The sequence below is a fragment of the Oreochromis aureus genome, linkage group 6 (assembly GCF_013358895.1).
Source record: "Oreochromis aureus strain Israel breed Guangdong linkage group 6, ZZ_aureus, whole genome shotgun sequence".
Classification (NCBI taxonomy): domain Eukaryota; kingdom Metazoa; phylum Chordata; class Actinopteri; order Cichliformes; family Cichlidae; genus Oreochromis; species Oreochromis aureus.
In genome coordinates, this window is record NC_052947.1 from 17,578,862 (window position 1) to 17,602,693 (window position 23,832).

General features: G+C 39.7%; 1 protein-coding gene across 3 annotated transcripts in view; it reads left to right on the top strand.

Moving 5' to 3' along the window:
- inpp4b (inositol polyphosphate-4-phosphatase type II B) overlaps window positions 1–23,832 on the top strand; it is a 179,712-nt gene that overhangs the window by 17,626 nt on the left and 138,254 nt on the right. For 2 of the 3 annotated variants that reach the window (XM_039613418.1, XM_039613420.1), the window contains exons 3-4: window positions 10,644–10,762; window positions 20,291–20,407. In XM_039613418.1, the coding sequence (XP_039469352.1) occupies window positions 10,644–10,762; window positions 20,291–20,407 (236 nt within the window). Of the gene's footprint in view, window positions 1–10,643; window positions 10,763–11,436; window positions 11,605–20,290; window positions 20,408–23,832 lie in introns of those variants that run through there. The other variant, XM_039613421.1, reaches the window with a different exon arrangement.

The window sequence follows — 23,832 nt, forward strand, 5'->3', positions numbered from 1 at the left end:
TGTGGTTGGGACAGGCAGCTATTCTGCCCTTTATTCCAGAGAAGATTTCTACATACATACATAGCACCATATACGGGAACAAGTTCTAATATACCTGGAAAAAATGTTGAATCAGTGACTTTTTAAGGCAAAATTTGACAGCAAAAGTCAGATTATGTCTTGTATTTTTGTTCAAAAAGCTTTACCTATAATTTTGTCTTAAGCTATCAAACGAAATGCAGAAAGGTAGATCAGGATGAAAGGGCTGCTTCAGCCCAGCTGGCAGTGCAAGTGCACCATCACATCTTACTCCGCTTTTATCCAAGTATTCCAAACAGCTGAATAACTCGTCTGTAGTGGCAGTGAGTTCAGTTAGGCAAACCTCAGTCTAGTGGTCTTGCTCTGGGTTTGGAAAGCCACTGTTAATCAACTGGTTTCAAAGACAATTGAGGAGCGTTAAAAGTGCTATTCTTTCTTTTCTAAATTCCACAAGTCAAATATCAGTATAGTTTATGTGTCTTAAATTACAGTAGAGTACAATGATGGTTGCTAACCAAGGCTGCATCCGAAATCCCTTAGTAGGCTATAACAGTATGAGAGATGTTGGAAATCTTGGTAAGAACCCAACAGTGTGCAAAGTGCATAGTATTACAGTATACATTAGGATTTAGGCTCTTCAATAGATGATTATGAGCTAGGATATTAGACCCAGCTGGTTACTTAAGTATCCATAAAGCCATAGTAAGACATTTTCAAATAATAGACAACTGAATATTAAACATAAAAGCATAATAAAATTCCTCAGTTGTCAAACTGCTGCTATAACTGCAGTCCAGACCGCACATGTTTGGGTAATTACACATCTTTACATTTAAGGATCTGTATTTCGGTGCAAAAGCAAAGAACAGTGATTACTACAAAAAACCTAATCAGCTTTGATTTAATCGTTTAATACACTCTCTTTTAACACATAGTGACGAGACTTTAGCTGTCAAATTCAACAGGTTACTCAAACTAAGCTGTCATATTTAATATTTTGTGGAAAAGAAAACACACAAAACACAGTTAATAACACGTGCCCTTTACCAGGCTTTCACTGTTGCCACATAACAGTCATCTCTTACTTTGGGGTCTTGCCTGCCTTTTAGTTTAGCTGCTCAGTTGAACTGAGTTCAAGTGCTTAATTTGACCAGTGGAGAACCTCTCACCTCTAGACCCTTGGTTGCTTTAGCTGTTTCTCTTGGATAATTATCCCTGAGGTGTGAAATATCATCCATTGAGTTTGGAGTTTGCATGTGGTTGAATGAGAGCACTCTTGCAGGGTGCTCTTGTAGACCTCTGCCTTCAGTCTGTTGCTTCCACCAGTGCTGAAACCAATAAATGCCAATAAGCCAGTTAAATTGGCAGTCACACCAAACCATATCAGTGAAATTGACTGTGTTTTACCAGAAAGGTGTGCTTTGGGTTGTGAGCTTTTCTTCTTTCTCCAGACTTTCTTCTTTCCATCATTTTGAGGTTTTATTTTTGTTTAATCAGTCTGTAGAACTTTTCATTCGGTGGGCTCTCTTTTGAGTATATTTTTGAAAGCCAACTTTCTGGGATTTCTATCTTGCAGTGAATCTTCAGAGGCTCTGGTCATGAAGCAGTCTTCTAACCCACTAACAAGGAAGCATGCACACTTACGTCTTCAGTTGCTGTGCAGCCTTAGAGAGTTATTTATCTTCCCCCATCTAAGTTATCTCCCTCTCCACTGCAAAACCTGTGTGCACGGGCTTTTTTTAAATCTTTTTTTTTTTAACTAAAACTTTTTTTTTTCTAACAGATTTTTGAAGCATATTTTTATCTTCTTCACTGACACGGTTACATCTCTAATATTCTTACTAGTTTATCTCTAAGGGCTGTAGTTCAGGAGGTAGACGAGGTCATCTACTACCATATTTAGTATACTAATACCACATTAACTTGGGCAATGGGTACGAATGGTTGGATGAGGCATAAAGTGTTTTGAGTGCTCAGGTAGAGTAGAAAAACATTTTAAAGGCGCCAGTCTATTTAGTTTATGATACTATTTTTAAATTATTAGACAATTTCAAAACACTATTAACACAGAATACAGTACATCCAAAAATCCACGAGCATGCAATGCTCTAACTGAAGTCTGGTAAACAAGGATGTTTCTTGTTTCTGCTGCTTTTATATCTGTAGCCTTGTAATGGCTGCATGTTGTCCATTTACTGTAAACTGAGTTATTTCCTTTCATAATTCACTCTATGGTCCCCTGCTGTGGCACAGCCCCCTACTCACAGACTAATTTAGCAGCTCTATAGCAAAATGCAAACAGAATGCTTCATCTAAAGAAAAAGGAGACGGGGTTGTTTATGGTTTCAGCAAGAAACTTTTAACTGTAATATCACAGAATGAAATGCTGTACTTTGAATACCCTTAAGTGAGTCTCGTGATGAGACATACCCTGGAGAAGTGGAGGAATTAGTAAATGTGATTTAGTCTAATGGAATCAAAAGTCAATTTCAGAATTGATGTCACAGGGTTTGAATGTAACAGATGGCTATTTTTATCAGTACCTCTCACACAGTCTCGTCAGACTCTGGATCCAGAGCAATATACAATGCAGTACATTTGACTCTTTTGAAAAGCACTCATTTACATTTAAAAATATTTTGGGGTCTTGATGTTGTTTTGCTGAATGTTTATTCAGGCCAAAATATGTTTTACTTAACCTATTGTAATTTTTTTTTGTTGTTATCAAGAGCTAAAAGTCGGGATTTCCTCAATTATTCATGTGTCTATTCCTTCTTTCTGTGGCTGTGTGAGATTCCGGTGTACATCCATTTCTTTGATTTTACCACTCGTGGATCTCTTTTGGAAGAACCACAGCATGATGAGTGATGGTTTAAGAGTTTATTCCTTCTGATATAGCAGATTCCCTTTCTTTGATCAACAATTTTAAAATGCAAACAACAAATAAGCGTATACAAAAGTACTGTGCAAAACAACAAACAACATTGTCATCATAAATATTGTTCCTCTATATAATAAATCAGGTATTTGAGCTCCTTAATCAAACTATATAGAATAGTTTTTTCACATTGTGTGAGGTAGTTTGTTGTGTTTGAATCATTCACTTTAGGTGAGTAAGTTTTACAGAACGAGTTGCTTAAGTAATGTACGAGCTTTAACTTTGAATCCCATATCCACAAGTGCAGCTGAGGCTTTTTAAAGTACTGTATTCCATACTTAGTTACTACAGAATTTAGATATTTTTAAAAAATTATAGTGTTTGTATCAACCCAGTTAAACACAGACATTTTTTTTTTTCTTGGTAATTCAGTTTGTTTTAATTCAGTTACACCTGTGAAGCTCCCAGCACACGGTTTTTATGCTGATGTTAACTCTAGAGAAGGTTTGAAACTTTGCACTCACCGACACAGCTCTGCAACTTTACATGGTCTGAACACTTTGTGGCTGAGCAGCTGTTGTTTCTGTAAGAAAATATTTGCAATAATACCAAGTACAGGAGTAATAACTGCAGATGAGGAAATTTCACAAACTGAATTGTTGCAACAGTGGCATCCTATTACAGTGCCATGCTAGAGTTCGGTGAGCTGTTTAGAATGACCCATTCTTTGACAAATGCTTGTTTTCTTACTCAAAAACAGTAATGTTTTGCACATTGCTCATTACTTTTCTTCATCACTTAACCAGAGAAAGTAATTCATTACACCACTTGATATGTTACTTTCCTGTTACTCTGTAAAATGACGTGAAATGCAGTATCATAATTAGCCTACCAGTTTGCTGTATAAACCTCAGTTTTTACAAGTTAACAGAAACTCGACAACACAGAGTAGAGAACCAGCCCAAAGAGACTAAAAAGTAACTGGCACAGTAATTCTACTTTTGCATGAACAGTTACCTGTTGAAGTTCAGGCTCTTGCTGCACTTTACCATCATGCTCTCATCCTTTTTGAAAATAAAAATAAAAATAATGTTTATATCTTCACTGTAGACCGCTTCGCCATTTTGCCTCACACCCACCCACCCACACACGAACTGAAATTAGCTGATTGTGGTATGAGGGAAGAAAAAAGCATGTTTATTTAATTTTATTTATTTTTTTCTATCCACCTGGTGTGCAGACAACTGAAGAACCTTTGTAACAGAAGTACATAATTGTAACTGCAGTTTAATTGTAGAATTTAGTATTTTTTTGTTATATTACTGCATTACTGAAAAATGTAATGTGATTGCAGTAATGCGTTACTTTAAAACAGACTGATTATAGATTGCAGCTGGTCCAAATTAAAGGCCAGTGAATTAAAAATGGAAGGACAGGTGGCGCTATAATTTAATAACAGTACTGTTAAGCTCTTAAGTCCTCTTTGTTTTAATCTGGACCTCGGGACAACTAGGATGAAGTGGGAATGTGGAAACTTAAAACATCAGAGAGGTAAGGAAGTACAAGCCCATGCAATAAAATCTTAATATCAATCTTAAGCCTGACTGGAATCCAGTGTAAGGAAGTCAATATAGGTGATACGTGGGCCGGCTTCCATATGCCAGTTAAGTTGGGTAACTGCATTTTTGGACCAACTGCAGTCAACCAAGCAACAACAGCCTGACATCTAAATAAAGACTGTTAAAACGGGCGCAATGAAGCGACATGAAGGCATGAATAACCTTTTCAGAATCTTCAAAGAAAGAAACAGCTTGACCTTCACAAGTATCCAAAACTAAAAAAAAGTTTGTTTTACTTGTTCATAAAGGTAAAAGTACCATCAAAGATCATTCCCAGGTTCTTTACAGAGGGGAGTCTCCATCTTTAAAGGCCAGAGGTTGCCAGTAGTATGGAAGTCCAAACAACATGACTTTTATTTCTGATCATTTAAACTATGACAGTTTAGCTTTGTAGCAGGCAGGCCGGTAAGGCCTCTCAGAGGTGTCATAGTTTAAACAGGTAAATCTACGGCGAACAATCCCGACACACCAACATGTACTTTAATGTTTACTGTTTGCTACACATATATAATTTCAAATAAGAGGCAAGTTTTCTTCATAAATCTAACTATTGTGTGATTTCTGGCCTCTCATCATGTATTATGGTTAAATTCACCAACTGTTAGGGTGACTGTTGTATAATGTATGAAATGCACATTTTTGTCAGTATATTGTTTTTTACTGTATAGATGTTAAATGTTAACTGAGAACTGGGTGCAGGTTTTCTTTTATAATAGTTCTCTGTGAAACATGACAGAATTTCACGCTGTCACTATGTTTTGTGAATTAACGTACAAACCCTCCCTTTAACTGAAGCGCTTTTAAAATTTTACGCTCATAGTCGACCTTGAAGAAAATATTTCTCTGCTTTATTTGATCAAGATAGGTTGAAAAGGAATAGTAAAGGCGCAGATCACAAAGCTTACATTCACCATAAAAAAGCTTACATTTTTTATGGTGAAAGCATTCTTTTCTTTCTTTCCCTGCTTTCTTGCAGACGAGTTTGTGACAAATGCTCATTAAAAGCTGTCTCTTTTTTTATGCTGTTCTTTAAAATGCCAGCGACAGTCACCTTGACAGCACCATTGCCTCTCCGGTGCTGTTGGAAAATGCCTGGTTTTGAATTTGTTTTCAGTAGGTGGTGATCACAGTGTCTGTAAATTTGTCTTTATAAATTGAGGTTTACTATATGCACTCCTGTAATATATTAGAAGGTGTTTTACAGCATAAAAATACCAGTTACACACACAAAAACACTTAATCATCATTTTCCACTCACACCTCCTCTAACACTTCACTATGTTAGAAGTACATCTAAACTAGGGGTGTAAAACTTCAGGCTTGGGGGGCAGAATCGGCAAAGATTCCCATCCCACCTTGGAAAATGTGAATGTGAGTACATGGAGGTTTTCCAACTTTTAAACCTATCGTCATAGGTTTTATGGCTTTCCTTTTGATAAACAGCGCAGCCCAATTGCTATTTATGGTACAACAAAATAATAAAGTAACAGATAAACAAATAAATGACAGAAAAGTTCCCGTTTTTTTATCTGCTATAGAAATTTCTGTTTAAAAAATAGGAGAAAAAAGTGGACGTTATTTGTAAATTAACAAAAACTGTATATTTTGAACTACCAGAACTTCTTTCTCCAAATTTACAAATTTATCATGTTTTACTGTTCCGGCCCACTTAAAATCAAAGCGATTAGTACTCTGAAAGCGGTGTGAGAACCGGGCAGAACACTTACATTCTCTTCCACTAGAGGGCAGTACACCTACCTGCTCTAATTAAATGGGTCGCCAACAGCCAGTAAAACAGAAGAAGACGAAGAAAAAATTACATGCTGTGAGTGAGACAGGGCGGGCGTTATAGCTAAATATTTGAAAAGAAAAAGTAGTCAATGTGTCCTGCAGAAAATTCCGACCCAGATGAAGACCCTAGTTTGGTGGTGTGCCATGTGATTTTTCTAATGTGAAATATGTGCCGTGGCCAGTGTTGGTCAAGTTACTTGAAAAAAGTAATCAGTTACTAATTACTGATTACTTCCCCCCAAAAGTAATCCCGTTACTTTACTGATTACTTATTTTCAAAAGTAATTAATTACTTAGTTACTTTTTAAAAACACGATTTACAACCTGAATAGGTGATAAAGCGATAGATCTTTCAGCCCAATTCTACTTTTTCTGCATAATCCATCATACAAAATGTAATCAAATGGAAACGTCTCTTTTTAAAACTTTAAACTTTAAATCTTTTAACTTTATGCATCAAGCAAAAACTTAATTATATGCAACATTCTCTGACTGGAAGAAATTTGTTTAACATTTAAACCTATTTTCTGCACATTCCAGCACATAAAATAAAATTTTTTGTGTGTTTACACTCACTCTTTCAAATAGATGCAAGTAAAACACAGCAGAAAATAAATAAAATCAAAGACTCAGCGGTCCTGTTGCTCTATTTTCACCTGTAAAGCAGGACTGGGGTAGGCAGAGGTTTACCCTGGTGCAGCGGTCAGTGGAAGAATCCGCGAGTTTCTCTGTGAATTTCACATTACGTTGTAGTACACTCGGTGCTTGCTGGGAAGTTTAGGGGTTTTTTTCGCTGTAAAAAGTTTTCTTCCCACGCACAACGGACACTAATGTTTTTGTCACTTTTTATGGAATCAAACTCAAAATAAGGTCAGTACTTCCACGCTTTAAACACTGCATGCTACACTCTGTCCCTTTTCGATATATTATGATGATCTGCACACAGCTGTTGTCACGAACGTCGCACTCGCCACGTCACTGTCATGAGACGTTCTCTCAAAAAATCACGGTTTTAGTAACGCAGTAACGCAGCGCCCCCTACGTGAAAGTAACGGTAATCTAATTACCGTTTTTGCAATAGTAATCCCTTACATTACTCGTTACTTGAAAAAAGTAATCAGATTACAGTAACGCGTTACTGCCCATCTCTGGCCGTGGCTCCAAAAGGTTGGGAAACACTGGCCTAAACATTATAGAGGGTTTTTCACCTACGTCACGTTCTGGGCGGTAACCTGCATGCGCGGCCATATTGGAGGCACTCGGAGGTAAACATTGCAATGGATCAATGTCCGAAACCACAGAAAAGCTCCTGAAAATGCGTTATAGATGCAAAGGCATACAGGGAAGCACTTGGTCCGCAGGAAAGGGCACGATATATGCCGTTTTCATAAAGTTTCGCCCACTGAATCATATTGTCCATAGGTCTTAGGTTTTTATTTTTTTCTTGGTTTTGCTTGTTTTGTTCTTTTGCACACTGATGTAAGGTGACCACTCATTGCATGCCAGAATTGTGCTGCACAGATAAAATGCAGCTTTTGGATCTCATCCAGGGAGGTTTCTTTACAAACTTTTGTCATTACTGTTCTTGAGTGCATACGAATGCTAATTAATACATAATTTCAGAGCCATATGGTGTAATTTACTCCGTATCGAGCTGGATGGTTTTGTAGAGCTTTCATGTGAAGCAGCTGTGAACATTAGAGTCAAATCCTCTGTGCTTTTTTGTTCAATGTGCTGAAAAACTATAACAGCAGACGTTAGCATTCTCCCATCTCGAGACCTCACATAACATGCTTTGAAATATTCAGGAAAAACCAAGAAGCTTTGTTGCTGTTTGACTTCACTGCTGTACATCTGACTCTACCAAGGAGATCACAAGGTTGTCTTAGTGGATTCGTGTTTATCATTTTAGTTGTGATCATCGCTGGCATCAGCGAGTGTTCTCAGTGCATCTCATAGTATGTTAGTGAGAGTTTCTGTTCATAACCATTCATTCAACCTGATTTGCTGTAGAGAAATCGTGAGATAAAAATTCTTCCTGTCCTTGAAAGAAATGAGTGCTGAGTGACGGGCTGCTTTTGATGCCAGAAATGAAAGCCATCATAAAGCTGATATCTCACTGCCGGAGGGGAGTTTGACTTGCCTTGCTGCCATTTTAATTGACTGCTGAGGCAGCAATTTTAGTACAGTGCTGTGCAAAAGTCCTGAACCAACCCTCATTTCTTTATATTCTGCAAGGAAAATGGGCAGAGGTGGCAAAAGTACTGACATTCTGTACTTAAGTAGAAGTACAGATACTGATTCAATTATTTTACTCAAGTGAAAGTAAAAGTACAGGCTGTGAAATGTACTCAAAGTACAGAAACCAAAATGTAGCCTTTGAAAGACATTTCTAAAACTGAGCCTTGTCTAATATTTATGTAATAATAAAATAATAATAAAGTTTAATTCTAATAAATGTTCCCAGCTTACATCAGGTACGGGGAACACTAGCAGAGAAAAAAAGGAAGATAAAAAAAGGAAAATAAAAAAAGTAGTTCTTTTTAAAGTAAAAGTAAAAAGTTCCCAAAAAATAACTACTCAAGCAAAGTACAGATACCTGAAAATTCTTCTTCTGTTTGGTATGACCACCTTTATTCTTCAACACAGCCTGAACTCTTAGGAAAACTTTCTTGTTTCGTCAGGAATAACTCTCCAGTCTTCTTGAAGGACATTCAAAGCTCTCCTTCTGATGTTGGCTGTGTGTAGCCGGACTCTGGGGAGGCCAATCCATGACTGTTGTGTTTTTCTTTTGCATGTTAGATCAAAACGTGACAGAACTTTTCTGTGTTCATAATTTAATTGATTTTGACAAGATCCCCAACACCACTGGCTGAAATGCAGCCCTAAATCCTAACAGAGGCTCCACTCTGGTTTGCATGTGGCTAACGACACCGCTCTCCTGACCTCCTTCATACTTATTGACGACTTGCTATTTAAAATTTAAAATTTGGATTCATCACTCCATAAGACCTGTTTCCACTGATTTTCATTCTTGATCTTGTGATTTGACACACTTCAGGCTTTTCTCCCTGCTTCCCTTCCTTAAGAATGGCTTTTTGACAGACAGCCTTCTACTGACAGCATTTTTGATGAGTCTTCAGTGAACGGTAGACGGATCTCCTGAAGGGCCTAATGAATCTTTCAGGTCCTGTGTCAGGTCTTTGCTGGATTTATTTTCCTATGTCTTAAGGACATGCATTTCAGATGACTGAAAGACATCTGCTATATATATAGTTTTCAGGGTTTTTTTTAGACCTGCCACTTCTTCTTTTATCCTCTACTTGTCCAGTTTCTTCAAATTATTTTAGGACACACTGCACAGCATGCCAAGATATGCCCAATTTTCAGCTAATAGATCTTTGTGACTCACCTTGTTGGTGCAAAAATACAATTTATTGATGTCAATTTATCTTTTGTAGATTCAACTAAAGAAATGGGTACAAAGTGTTTTTGTAACACGCTGCTAAAGATTAAAGATATAATTTAAAAGTCGTCTTTTATCTGTAGACACAACACTGGTTCTTTCCTTGAGTCAGATGTCCTTTCTCATAGGTGAGTGTTAAGTAGCTTAACAAACAAAAAACTTTCTTCTGAAAATGGTCAGGTCAGGACTGAAAAACACTGATCATACAGTACACTTCATTTTATTCTCTGAACTTATATTGTTTTGGGGGATTGAGATCTCAAGGCATAAAGTAAGACTTCTTGGTTAAGGTCTTTAAAAACACATATTTAAGAGTATTTTGGAAATTTATTGAATTCATCATGAAAAAACATGATAACACATTGAGCTTTCAAATATCATGTTATCTTTATCATAACCAATGTGACATATTTGTTTAATCTAAGTAATGTGTGTGTTTTTAGAATCACTGGAAGCCAAAACCCAATTAATTAGCCCTAACATGCAGCACGTGTAGGTTCTTGGTTGTTTTGTGATGTTGTTTTGCACTTTCACATATGAATTTTAATATATGTTTATAAAGCTACCTTGGCTTTTTTCTCCTCTCTTCTTGTATAGTTTGTTGCTGGTATGCTATTTTTATTTTAATACAGTATAGTTTATTTATATTATATTATCATTGCCTTGTATTGCCGTTATTCTCTGCAGTCTAATGTCATGTTTTGACCCACTGTCATGTGATTTGTGCCACTTGACTTTATATCCTAAAGGAAAATCTTCCCCTCTCATCTTTCATCCCCTTCTCCTCCCTTCTATCCTCTCGTCTCCTGTTTCTCTCCATCCTCTATGCTCCCTGTCGGCTCTCCCTTCCTCCCTGTCTTCCTCTGTGTAGCCTGTAATGATCTGGTGGCCTCAGGCAGAGACAGGAAGCCCAATGCTTTGGTCCAGGTGGCTGTCATAGATCCCCACAAGCAGCACCTCGTGTCTCATGCCTGCACAGAGATAGTTGAGGTAAGGCATCACACACGCACACGCACATGCGCACGCGCCATCCTCTTGCTTGTCTCCGGCCCATGATATTTGTTGTTTTACCGTGTCTCTGGGTCACCAAGTCTCCGTTGGTATTCTCTCCATCGCTGTCTGCCCTCCTTTCTCTCAACCTTGCTTTTCCATCTGACTCACCGAACTGGAACAGACAATGAGCCCTAACCTTCTATTTCTAGTGACAGCTGAGTCCAGACATTCACATGAGTGACTGTGTTGTGTGTCAATCATGCATTTACAGTGCATATACAGTATGCGTTTGTGGGTTTAATTGTGTGTGGGTAAAACAGTGAGAGTGTTTTGAGCTCTTTGACCTCTTTAAATTCTTCTTCTTTTACGTCCACTGTGACAGTGTTGCTGCTGAGACAGCAGCCACATGAGTGTTTTCTGGGCAGCAACAGCTGCCCCCGTCCCACTTTGGAACACCCACCTACACACATGTGCAGAGGCCAACACACACACACAGTCCTTTTTTTCTCTTCTCCTTCCTCATATGAGGGCAAAGTTTCCAGGCGCATAGAAAGGAGACACTATTTCCCTCCTAATCCAGTAAAGCTAAATTAGCATAACCGTCTCTTTCAAAGACTGATTTCAACTGCTTTTCCCCTCAGTCAAGGGAGCAGCAGAGTATGAGTGTTTGTGCATGTGTGAGTGGAAAGACAGGATGTGGTAGGATACTGTATGCTGGCTCAGCCAGCTCTGCAGACACTCTGAGGGCTGCTGGAGTTTTGATTTCATGGCTGTAATGTTCAGGATTTGGAGTATGATCTGAGGATATGAACTGCTTTCGTCTTCGCAAAAAAAAAAGGGTACGTTCCTGTTCATTGTGATTTAATAAGTGTGTTTTAAAAGAGAGGTTTGCACCCTTAGAAGAGAGTCTGGTAGATTTGCTGTGCCGTATATTCACTTTATTAGTCTGGATTGTGTCATAAAAGTGAACATCTCTTCTGTTACATAAACCAGTGTATTTAGCAGTTCCCCCAGAAATCGGATCAATCAGAAAACCAATATTAGTGTTATTTGGACTCAGAGGTGAAGCCAAACTGAGAAGAGAATATGTCTCGTTGAAATAATCTTTGATTGAAGTTTTAATGGAGCAAGGGATTCTTGCCAGTAGGCTTTCACACTTAATACAGAAACAAATGTTTATTAACCTGTATGACCAAAGGCAGACCTGTGTGTGTGTGTGTGTGTGTGTATGCGTGTTTGTGTGTGTGCAGGCGTGCAGGCACCGGGGAGCCTTACTCTATGTATATTATTTGAAGACAGCACTTGTGCCACTTGTGTTTTCACTGTTGTCACATTCCCAGGATGCCTTCTCTCAACAGCTGCTGTCGGCTTTGCGAGCGCCTGGCCTGGCTGGCTGTGTGAAGTCTTGCTCGTGTAATATGTGTGCTATCATGCTGTATGTGATAGAAAGGTTTCATTTAGAAGATAAATGATGGAGCATGCCAGGTGCTACAAAGCCTCTCTGGTCCCGCCCGTCAATCGTGCTCAGGTCAAGGGAAAAATGTTCTTTGTTTTATGAAAGCTATATGATCACTCTTTATGTCTCAGCACTCACATGTTTCAGAGGAAGTAAGAACAGGGAGTCACAAAACACAAGAAGAACAATTCCAGGTGTTTTTAAGAGCTCTTTGGAGCCATTGTTGGGATCATTACTCAAGAAAAGTAATGGATTACATTACTCACGTTTCTTAAAAAGAATGCAGCACATTACTTAATTACTTGCCAGAGAAGTCATTTGTTACACTACTCACTATATTACTTTCTTGTTACTCCATAAATTGACCTGAAACCAACTGTCTCATAATTAGCATTTAACAATATAAACTTACAGGCTGCAGTCCCACACTAAAGACCACACGCATACGATTTTTTCTTTTAGTTTTTAAGTACGAACACAAAGCAAAGATTAAAACCAGCACAAAAAGACTTTAAGCGATCGCCACAGTGAGTCTGCGTTAGAAACATCACTGCTCATCACTGCTTTTGTTACCTGTTGAAGATCAGGCTGTCTGATGGTCTGGGGTCAGCATTCACTCAGCTTGAACATTACTCTGGGTTCTTGGCTAGCTTAGCGTTAGCATGCTGGTGCAGATGCTCGCAAAGAGGCGAAGTTGTGTTAGCGGCATAATGCGGCTTCTGTCTGTCCTGCATGCAGTTTCCACTTTACCGTCGCACTCTCGTCTTTTTCAGTGCATGTTTGTTTGGTGCGCAGATAACCGAAGAACCTTTGTAACACAAGTAATGACATATTTGTAACTGTAATGCAGTTACTGCCGAAAAAATGTAATGTGTTTACAGTAACGCATGACTTTGTATCTCATTACTCCCAACACTGTATATAACTGTAAGAGAGAGAGTCACAAAAAGAACAAAAACATTGCAACCTGAAACAATAGGAAGACAAAAAGAGGCTCAAATGGATTGCATTGTTTTATTTACATCCCAACATTTTTGTAACTGGGATTGTAGTACAGAAGCGGGACATGGTATTTTAACTTGACCCATTTCATGTCCATAAAGCAGGTTTATGTCTCAGTGCGGATACTGCAGCTTAACCTGCGGTTGGTAAAACAGAAAAGGGACAAGTGACAGCTTAAATGCTGAAAAAATTGTTTTTGGTCACTTTGTATTTGAAGCTACCAACACACACACACACACACACACACACACACACACACACACAAATGCCATCTGGTATTTTACCGAATGTTCAGAGAAAGATGTCCTTTTTGTAGAAATTGTAAGTCCTTTGTTTTCCACATGTGCATGCTTTCTCTGTGCTGAGCCTGACACAAGAGAGAGAAATTGGGATGGAAAGAGTTGCATTTTCTGCCAATCCCTAATACTTCTGTGTAGGAAAATCCCTTTCCTTAAACATGGGCAATGGGTCCAGAAGTGGTGGTACTTGAGGGGATTTGACGTCATGCAAAGGCAGGGGATAAAACAGCCTTTGATGTCAGGCTAGTCAAGCAAAGAACCCCCTGCCTGGAACAAGTCCAAAAGTCTAGTCTCTCTGTGTATATGTAATTATGAATGGTCAAGGAAACTCAACCCAGAGTACTTGCACTTCCCCCTCTGCCCAATCGCGCACAAACACACACACACACCCTCTTAATGGCCTAAATTGGTTATTCCACAGAGATTTGCAACCCAAACTGACAAAAAGACAAGAGAGGGGCAGCTGTCTCCCATAGCATATGTTGACCACTTGTATGACAGCCCGGCTCACTTCTTTGTGTAAATGGAGACAGCATTACCACTTTAGCTCATCTCAGCCCATCAGCAGCTCTAAGAAGATTCAGCTGCAGCCGAGGCTGCCAAGCATGCTGGTAAGTCTGAATGAGGCATATTCAGCGTGCCAGAGAGGGAGGTGTAACGGATTATGTCTGTGTACCTGCACATTCTCGAGTATAATGGTCAAGTCTGTCTTTTTGTCAGTGTATAGTACAGATAAGATCCCCATTTGCTCTGGGCTCAAAGCAGTGCATTGATTCCACTGCGTGTGTACCTACTGTGCTCAATCAGGCTGTGTGTTTAGAGCGTTGGTGTACACAAACCACACAGCTTCATGGCTGGGTGGCAAAATGGCACCAGGCGTCAAGACTAATATTACCGCGTCTAGAGACATGAAATCAGAAGCAATAGACTTGTTTTATTTCCCCTCCGTCAGCCCAGCGTAGATTTCTGAAGGATCAGCGGGGTTAGTGGTGTGGTGAGGAGGTGGTTTTTTTCACGTTCCCTCTGTGTGTGTGTGTGTGTGTGTGTGTGTGAGCGTGCAGTTAAACACATAATTCTGTCTTTGTGTGTTAAGCGCACTGCTGTTTTTAGGGAGACTTCAGAGTCTGGCTCTCCGAGCTCCGAAAACCCTGGATTGTCTAAGGCTCTTCGGCTGATGTGTCAATCTCAGCTGAGCTACAGAAAAGCAGATGAGGCATTCATTCGACGTTGACTTTTTAAAAAAACTCATTCCGAAGAAATAATAAACTATCGTGTTTAGGTGATGGATGAAAACACCTGAACACACGCGGCAGACCGCAGAAGTATCTCAGCAGAGTATTTAACCACAACACCTGTGGTTTGATTACTTGGTTTGAGGGCCTTTGTTTATGTCATACCCTTCATTCTCTGCTCCTTTTTCCTCTCTCTATACACTATAAACTGACATAATTAACTGCTATTGAAATATTGCCTGTTTGAATAAATCTGTGGTATGTCAAAGTGCTGAAGTAACTCTTTCATCTTCTAGCGGCCTTGCACCCACCAACCTCCTTGTAATAAGGTCTGTGCAATAAATCGCTGTTATAATTTATCCGCTTGCCAGGAAATCATATTTTGATGGTACGTGCTGTGATCAAAAAAAAAAAAAAAAAAAAAAAGCAGAAACCTAATTTCAATTTGTGAGCTATCCACTCCAAAGCTGCCTCCTTGTGCGGCTTCTCACAACTTCCACTGATTTTGCTTCATTTGGATTATTCTCTTGAAGTCTTCCTCTGCACGCTGTGCCTGTCTCCTATCGGCGATGCACACTGGGTCTCATCCACAATGTCAAAATGCTCACCCTTCGACTGCAGTTTGATTTTGGGGGAGAGGACAGTTGAAGGGAAGCATATCTGGCAGCACAGGGTGGGTAGTTAGCTAAAAAGATTCTTCTAGTTTAGCCAAAAAGTCGTAGCCTTTTCAGTGCTCTGTGATGTCAAGGCAAAGCTGCGTCGACAGTCTGACCCAAGGAGAAAAATTCAGTGTAAAAAATAAAGACAAGCACTGTTCACTGGTCACGCTCCTGTCTTGAAGCTCTGCCTCTAAGTTTGGACACTAGAGCTCTTCGATTGCTGTTTAGCGTCTGGGTCGCAGAGCCAGCCCCAGCTCTCCTCATAAGTAATGATTCTAGACATGAAGGTTGGGTCATTCTGGCATGGAAGCTGCTGCAAAATTGCAAATGCGCAAGGGCAAGTAGTCAGACGTGATGGACGGGTTTTCTTTATAAAAATAGTGGAAGCACTGGAAATGGTGCAGAGCCCACGAGGAGATGACCTTGAAGGAATAAGTGGCCAGTTTTTAATTGGGATGCTTTTTTGCTTTCATGCGTATAGTTGCTGAATTTTTTTCATTGCACGATCTATAACCACTATAACTATGTAACAGCTGCGCAAAACAGTTCAGTAGTTTGTACCACCCACTCTTATTTTTTAAGCTGTGCTTTTTTTTTCAAACTTAAGGGTGTGTTCAGACATTCACGCATAGCTGCCAGTCTGTCTGTATCAGTCTCATTACCAGTCCCCAATCTGTCCCCACACGGTCCCAAAGGGCTGCGTTTGAGAGACGCCCATCAGAGCTGTGCAAGGGAACAGGAAACCCCCTGTGTAAACAGAATTCTTTGAATTGGTTCAAATAGACAACAGCAAGTAGTTAAACAGTTCTTGAGACTTCTCAGGAAAGCCCCTCAGCTCCTGGAACAATACGCTTTATTCCTGGAGTTGGAGGGAATAAAATGTGTTGCTCTGTTTGTCAGCAGGAATACGCAGGGGGTGGGTGGAGGGGGGAGCCAAAAGTCAACTATAAATTTTGTGTGAAGATTTGAATCACTTTTTTAAAACAAAAAATGTAATATAGAGCACTGGCTTTAGTGGAGGGCTGCGGTCTCTGAATGCCAATCAGGTTTGTAGTAGTTGCAGTTAGTGCTGGGCGATATGACGATATATATCGTGTGGACGATAGAAAAGTGTCTATTGTGCCATTTGTCTTCTATCGTTTCTAACCCTAATTTTATAAATTATTACATAAAATATATCATTAACCCTTTACAACCGTTCGGAGCAGGCACACTCCGTTTTGCCTAACTATTTTTAAATCCCTGTAGAACTGGAACCACGTAAGGTAGCGCAATAATTTTTTTTGCATATGAAACCGTAGGAGTTGTACTTACATCTTAGTCCATTAGCTTGCCCTAGGTCACTGTTTCCTTCCACCTATAGCTTTGCAAAACTTGCATAAAAAGCACTTGCAGCAACAAAAACATAATATTCCAGACTTGCAGCAACAAAAACATAATATTCCAGAAACAGGCTTTGCCGATCCGATTGTGTTCATAACACTTCCTACTTTGGAATATAAATCAGCGCGAACTATCGCATGTCCGCCATTACCTGTCCGAAACCGGAAGTGACGTCATTTTCGCGGAAAATGTAGTTTTTTTACCTTCAAAGCCTATGTTGGTTTTTTTAAAAGTCATGTTTGACTTTATGCTTTTCTCTATCGTTTCTGGGATGCTTAGAAGTCAAATTACACTGTTGGAAATAGTTTGTTTTGATGCACATGCTGTTTTTTTTGCAAATTTGCATTATAATATTTATTTTCATTTTTCCTGTAGTATATAAAAATTAGTGCATCTCAAAAATAAAACTATGAAGACACTCAAAATAAATTTCTCATGGTTGGAAACTATTTTGTGCAACTTTTTTGTATTTACAGTTTTGAAGGATAAGCCTCTTAAATTTCTCTAACTAGAAATATATGTAAAAAACAAAACAAAAACGATTTTCAATTTTTTTCTACTTTATTGCACTTTTTTGCAATTTATGTAGTTATTATGGACTTAATGCATACATATTATTAAAATTTGGGCTATAACGCTTGTACTGATGTATAGCAACTTGAAATGCTCCCACAAATGGCACTACAGCATGTAAAATGTAAAGATAAGCTCTGGCGGACTTGGTTCTATGGTAGGTCTTAAAGGGTTAAATAGCCTGTGGCAAATATATTAGTGTTGTCTTCTCACTATACATACTCTATTTTCTCTTGCATAAAGTCAAAAGTATAAAAAAATGATATTTTTCGCAAAGAAACTCCGTCTTGTGGTTTTGCGACATGGTGCTTCTTTACGTGCACCCGGATTTGCGACATGCTTTACGGTAACTCAAAACAAAGACTGCACCCTCTCCACTCACTGTTTACAGACTGCATACGTTCCAGATGACCACAGGTCAGGTGGTATATCGTGATATATATCGTCATCGTGATATAAAATAATTCATATCGTGATAAATATTTTTTCCATATCGCCCAGCACTAGTTGCAGTTGCATTAATTGCAGATTGCAATAAAAAAAAGTTCTTTTATTTTTGAAAACATTTGACACGTACGGCATTTACTTTAAAGTAATTAATGAATGTTACAGAGATGCCTTAAAAGTTTTATCAGCCAGGACTGACCGGAGGCATTATTGCTATAAATTATAAATGACTGTCTTATCTTGTCTACTTGCCTCGTACTCCAAGTCTAAATTCTCTGGCTTTTTATCTAATCAGTACAGATAAAGTAGTTATTGAGTGTGACTTTTAACACACCTATAATTAGATCTGAGGCAATGATTCCACTATTATTTACCTCAGTGTCACATGCCTGCAGATTGGAGGAGAGGTGTATAAATACATTTCACACACACAGGGTGAATATCGTGCTAATATTCCTGCTGCATCACTACAAATGACATTCAGTACTTTTGACCCACTGACAAACCAGCAAATCAGAGGAGGAAAGAAAGTGAGGTTACACAAATGTCACCTGATTCATGGTCTATCTTAAGTTACTGATGAACCTCAGAGACATAAAAAAGAAAAATCAATAAAAATGTGGGTAACTGCAGATGCCACAGCTTATCCATCCGTCAGGATTTTACTTTGTGGCAGGCAGGTTTCAGACCCAGACGTAGGACTCACAGCACAGGAGGAGAAGAGAAAGCAAGCTTCTAACGATGATTATACAAAAATAACGGAAGTCCAAAAGTAATCCGAAAGGTAAAGTGCAAACCAAGGAATCCACACGTTTACAGGTACAGGAACCAAGGGGAAGACACCGCTGAGAGGGACAACATGACACAGGGCAAGGTGAAAGACACAGCAGGGACAATGATTCAAACGTATGAACTTGATGCAGAAATACAGAAAGACTTATCACCAACTAAAGACATAAATGACAAAGAGACTGAAAAGCCTGGGGGAATATGAAATGATGTTATAAACAATAAACAATAAAGCAGTAGAACATAAATCCCCACAAGCCAACGAAAACTCCAAACGCTGGGTCCGAGACTCAGGAACCATGACACCATTTTATTCCACTTTAAGGTCACGAAGGGCCGGAGCCTATCCCAGCTGTCATAGGCACACCCTAGACAGATCACCAGTTTAATTTCATTTTATTTTCATGGCACAAATTCACAGCAGTAGGCATTTCGTATTGTAAGGAAAGGACGAAGAAAAACAGCGATTCAACCATTCCCTAAGAGCCGTCACAGGCAAAAGTGAAGAGGAAGATACTAAGAGGAAGATACCTCCAGCTGAACCAGGCTCAGCGAGGGAGGGCGCTCACCCCCTGCTGCGACTGATAGGCGTGAAGGAAGGAGAAGAGAGCAAAGAGGAGCGAAGCAAGGCAGCTATAATATTACAATAAACCCGCAGCATTTTGGTGGGGCCAGCTACCCCCTGCCAGTCACATGTAGCTCAGTCCCAGAAATTTCCAGGAAGATAAAGGAAGAGCAGGGATAGACAAGGCAAGGATCGCTGAATCGATCACAAAACGTAGAGAATGAAACACTGAAAGCTCATCCTATTGATCGTCTTGCACACAAAACTTTTATAACAGTTTAAAATATGCCTAAAGGTCCCTTAAGGACAGTTTTTTTGTATATAACAATGATTTCCTTTGTTTTGATACATCACGGAAGCAAAGGCATATCACCATGACGCTGTCAGAAAATATCACCAATTTCCCTTTTTCAAAAATGTTGTTGAATAAATCATATCTTGCAGATCCCGGCACGTAGGCTCGTCTTATTTCATGACACTGCTTGTCTGCCGCTTGGCTCGTTTCGTCGCGTCTTGTTTCTAGAAAGGTTTTGATGTTAAAGCAAATAGCGTTCAGAACCCTTGTTAGCAGGTGTGGAAATGAAAGAAAAGTCTCCAGACGAGCACAACAGAAGTTAAAGGTGGTGACTGGGTCTTGCGATTTGAGGGAGGTTGTGAGCAAATGCTGGCTAATGCCATGCTGCCTTCTGGTGTTTGAAAGCCCAACACTGTCTGCTGTGTTTGCTTTAATCCTATTGCTTGCTTGCCACTGCACCAGCTTACCTGTCAACATTTGTTGCTCCTGATCTGCAGCCTCAGTTGGCAGACTGTATTTATGCCACACCTCCAGGTAGACCCACTAGGGAGAGCTCTATCTTCTGCTTTTTTTGTGCCCAGGAGAGGCAAGAGGAATGGAGAGAAATGCCAGGAGGAGGAAGAGGGCAGACTGAGCTCAGCTGCTGGCTCATTTACCCAGCAAAAAAAAAAAAAAGTCCTCTTCCTTTTTTCCCCCCTCTTCAGCTTCCTGCTTTTTCACGTACATCTGTGTTGCAGTGCAAATGTGGATATCGCACATGTGCGTACACACACGAGCACACACTGTATCTCACCATATTCCTGTGTTGTCCCTCTCTCTTGCCAGGCGAACAAAGACCCACTGTTTCTGACGGGGGTGACCTTCCCTTCAGAGTATCCTGCTAGCCCAGAGACGCTAGTCAAGCTAAGCGTGTATGATGCAAAGGACAAGACCCAGGAATCAGTGAGTAAACACTTTTTGCTCTGCATGTGTGTGTGCGTCGCATATGTGCATGCTAAAAATCCAGTGGGTGAGAAAGGGGGAGCTGTAACGATGACAGCGTGCTCACAACTGGCTTTGAACACATCTCTCGAGTGTAGGTTTTGCTGTACCGAGCTTTAAACTATACAGGGGGATGATCATTAAAAGAAATCCGGTTTCAGAATCTCATTATGTTTAAATTTATCCTGCTTATTCGGAGGTGCAAAGAGTTGCGTGCTGATTTACAGGACTGAATCACGGCTGTATCGTTCCAATCAGTCTCAGACCAAAACTTTTTGCCTCGAGTTTTGAAGGAAAAGGTTGTGAAGCCTTCAGTGAGCATCCGTGCATGGCGCTGATCCCACGGGAAAACCAACCGGCACATCAGTGGGAATGGAAAAGAGAGCCAGACATAGAATCCTGAATGGGCCGGGCCCTCTGATTTAGACGTTTAAAACAGACTTTATAACAGGCTCTTCAGTGTGCGCCGACGTTTGATCTCAATCAGCCACCCCACTCAACCCTGCGTGCCAAGATCTTAATTTGGCATAACTTACTATGAAACATTCATGAGCTTTATGATGAGTTAGGACTTCAGTATAGCGGTGGTTAGTATTTGCAAATGTCTTACATTAAGGCCTCTGATTTCGTGTTGGCACAAGGCCAGCAGTAGCGCAAACACAGTCCCAGAGTGTCTGCGCACCGGAGCTGTGTTTGCTCTGGTGCGCAAACACATTGGGCCCAGTTTTTTTTTACACTTACTGTGTGGATGCACGCCGCCTGTAGCTAGCTTGAAATGACCTATTTTAGCAATCTGGTACTTGTCTTGGCGTGAAACAACAATGTGTTTTTCCACCTGTGGCTTCCACTTCTTGTTGCCAAACCCTTGGAACCAACAACCGAGACAAAATTATAGATAAACAAAAACTCTAAAAGCTCTACTTTTGTGTTATTAAAGCTCTGTGTCATCACGAGCAATGTAGGCTGGAAAAACCATGTAAACCCTTGAGTTTAGTACCGTCAGGAACAATGACCTCTTCTAAACTTATTCACTACTCAAAGCACTTAACACTAAAAATACCTTCACTCACTCATACACACACTCGAACAGAACTTTTTTAATCTGTCAGCCTCACTCTTAAACACTGATGAATGCATCTGTTTAGTATTTTGCCTAAGGACATATTGACTAACAGACTAGAGGAGCTGGAGGTTAAACCACCAACCGTCCAATTAGTGGGTGACCCCACTCTTCCTCCAGAGCCACAGCTGCCCCATATGAAACTGGAGTTACGTTGAGGAGGAATTTTGATTGTTCTTGATCTCATGAAATAATGTCAACTGATTAACATTTCTGTTTTTTTTGTGATCGAACAGTCTTCTTCAGATCATGCCAAAGCATCTCAGTCAGCTTAAGGTCAGGACTCTGACGCGGTCTGTTCCAAAACAAGTTATTGTTTGTTTCACTCGTTTTAATGTTGATTTATTTGTTAGCTTTGGGTCATTGCAAAACCCGACCTCTCAGGTCATGAAGTGCTGTCCTGGCATTCTCCTGCAAAAGTTGAATTAATTTTTCCCTCAATGGTTGTAATGTGGGATTTAAGATCCTGCGTTGCTGTTGCTTTGCGTAGGAGTCTGGTTACACAGAGAGAGGGATTATGGGAATTCAACCTATGCAGAGGCTATGCAAACGCACTTGCATGCAGTCCTCCAAAAAAAACAACAGTACAGGCCTGTGGCGCCAACACTATGAGTAATGTGTGAATGCTGATTGGACATAAAGCTGGCTTGTTTAAGAAAAGCAGTGACAGTTAACCACAAAATACTGCAATGGATACTTCTCACTTCATTAAGCTCTAACTCCCCCACGACCCTTAACTGGAACAGTTAGGAAAACAGGTGCAGGGTTTAACCGCACTTTGTCCATCCATTTATTTTCTTATCCGATGAAGGGTGCAGAGGAGCTGGAGCCTATCACAGGTGTTCTGGTCAACATTGGACAGGTCACCAGTCTATTGCAGATCTAGGGCTTTTCCCTTTTTTCTATATGTTCTACGATACAGGGGTGAGAATATTGACACGGGAACAAGAGTAGCCATCATTCCTATGTGACAGCACAAAGGTAACAACGTGTAGAAAGGTCTGGAAAGGTCTTTGTAGCACCTACAGGCTATCAGTGCACAGTCATGCATTCAGAATAGCCCCAAATCAATACGACCCTCCTTGCAAAAACAAAAAAAATATCTAGAAAGCCTATCTGATATTAATAAATGGATAATCAATCCTCTGTTCAGAGAATAGGGAAAGGGTTTTTTTTAGGTAACACATTTTTGGAGAAAAAACCTCTACTACCATATAATATTATGTCCTGTTTTATCTAAAATATAAAAACATAACAGTTAAAAACATAACAATGATTTAATGATTTATTGGCAAGAACATTCTGCAACTTCTAGGATTTCATGCAAAACCATGTATGACCATTACAACTGTTAAACACTGTCCTCACTGCTAAAAAAAAATCCTCAAAAGAATGAAATAAATGCTTATTGGAAACTAGTATGTGGATTCAAAGCATTGGTTAGAAACCTTGCGTGTGGGACTTGCACATGTTTCCCACACTCACTGAAATGGTAGATCAAGTGCTTTTATGAAGTTATGTCCCCCATAACCCCTCTTACGATGTGTTTTAATCTCAGTTAACTCTCATTTAGGTTAGCCTAAATTAGCTCACAATAGCTCTTTATAACTTCTCTAGAAATTAGAATAATTTACGATTTGTTTAATTTTATTTAAGTACATTGCAGGTGCAGATCTCTTGTCTGCGTCAAGGCACACTACAACCTCTGTTCCCTTTATGATCACTCCTACGCTGTTTTACCATTTCACTGCTTCAGGATTACTCCATGGTTCTTCAAAGAGCAACACTCTGCAGGAACCTGAGCATCTGTTGGGGGAAACACAGACAGTTCTTGTGATGTTGTCAAGATCCCGCGTCACCGCTGCCACTTAAGAAACACACACAGACATGAGATGTGCAGTTTAGCAGTTTAAAGTTTCTATAAAAGCACAATTTTGCTTTATTTGATGGGTCTGAAATCAATTCTAACAGGTCAAATTTAACCTAGGACACCTTCAGTGTGCAGATAAAATTGTAGCATATGGATAACAGTATAAAAAGTGTGCATATTTTAATTTTTGTGTGTTCTGCATCATTAAATTTCAGGCTAAAAGACCCATATATGAAGTTTAAAGCATGCTCTGCTGTCTCTAACTGTCTCTTGCCCCGTGATATAAAATAATCAAAGAGTTTTAAACAGTTTGAACTGAAGGTTTAACTTTAACCTAAATGTGTCACACCATTTACTTGGATTTCTGTGTAATGGCATTAGCTAGTGGATCTGTTA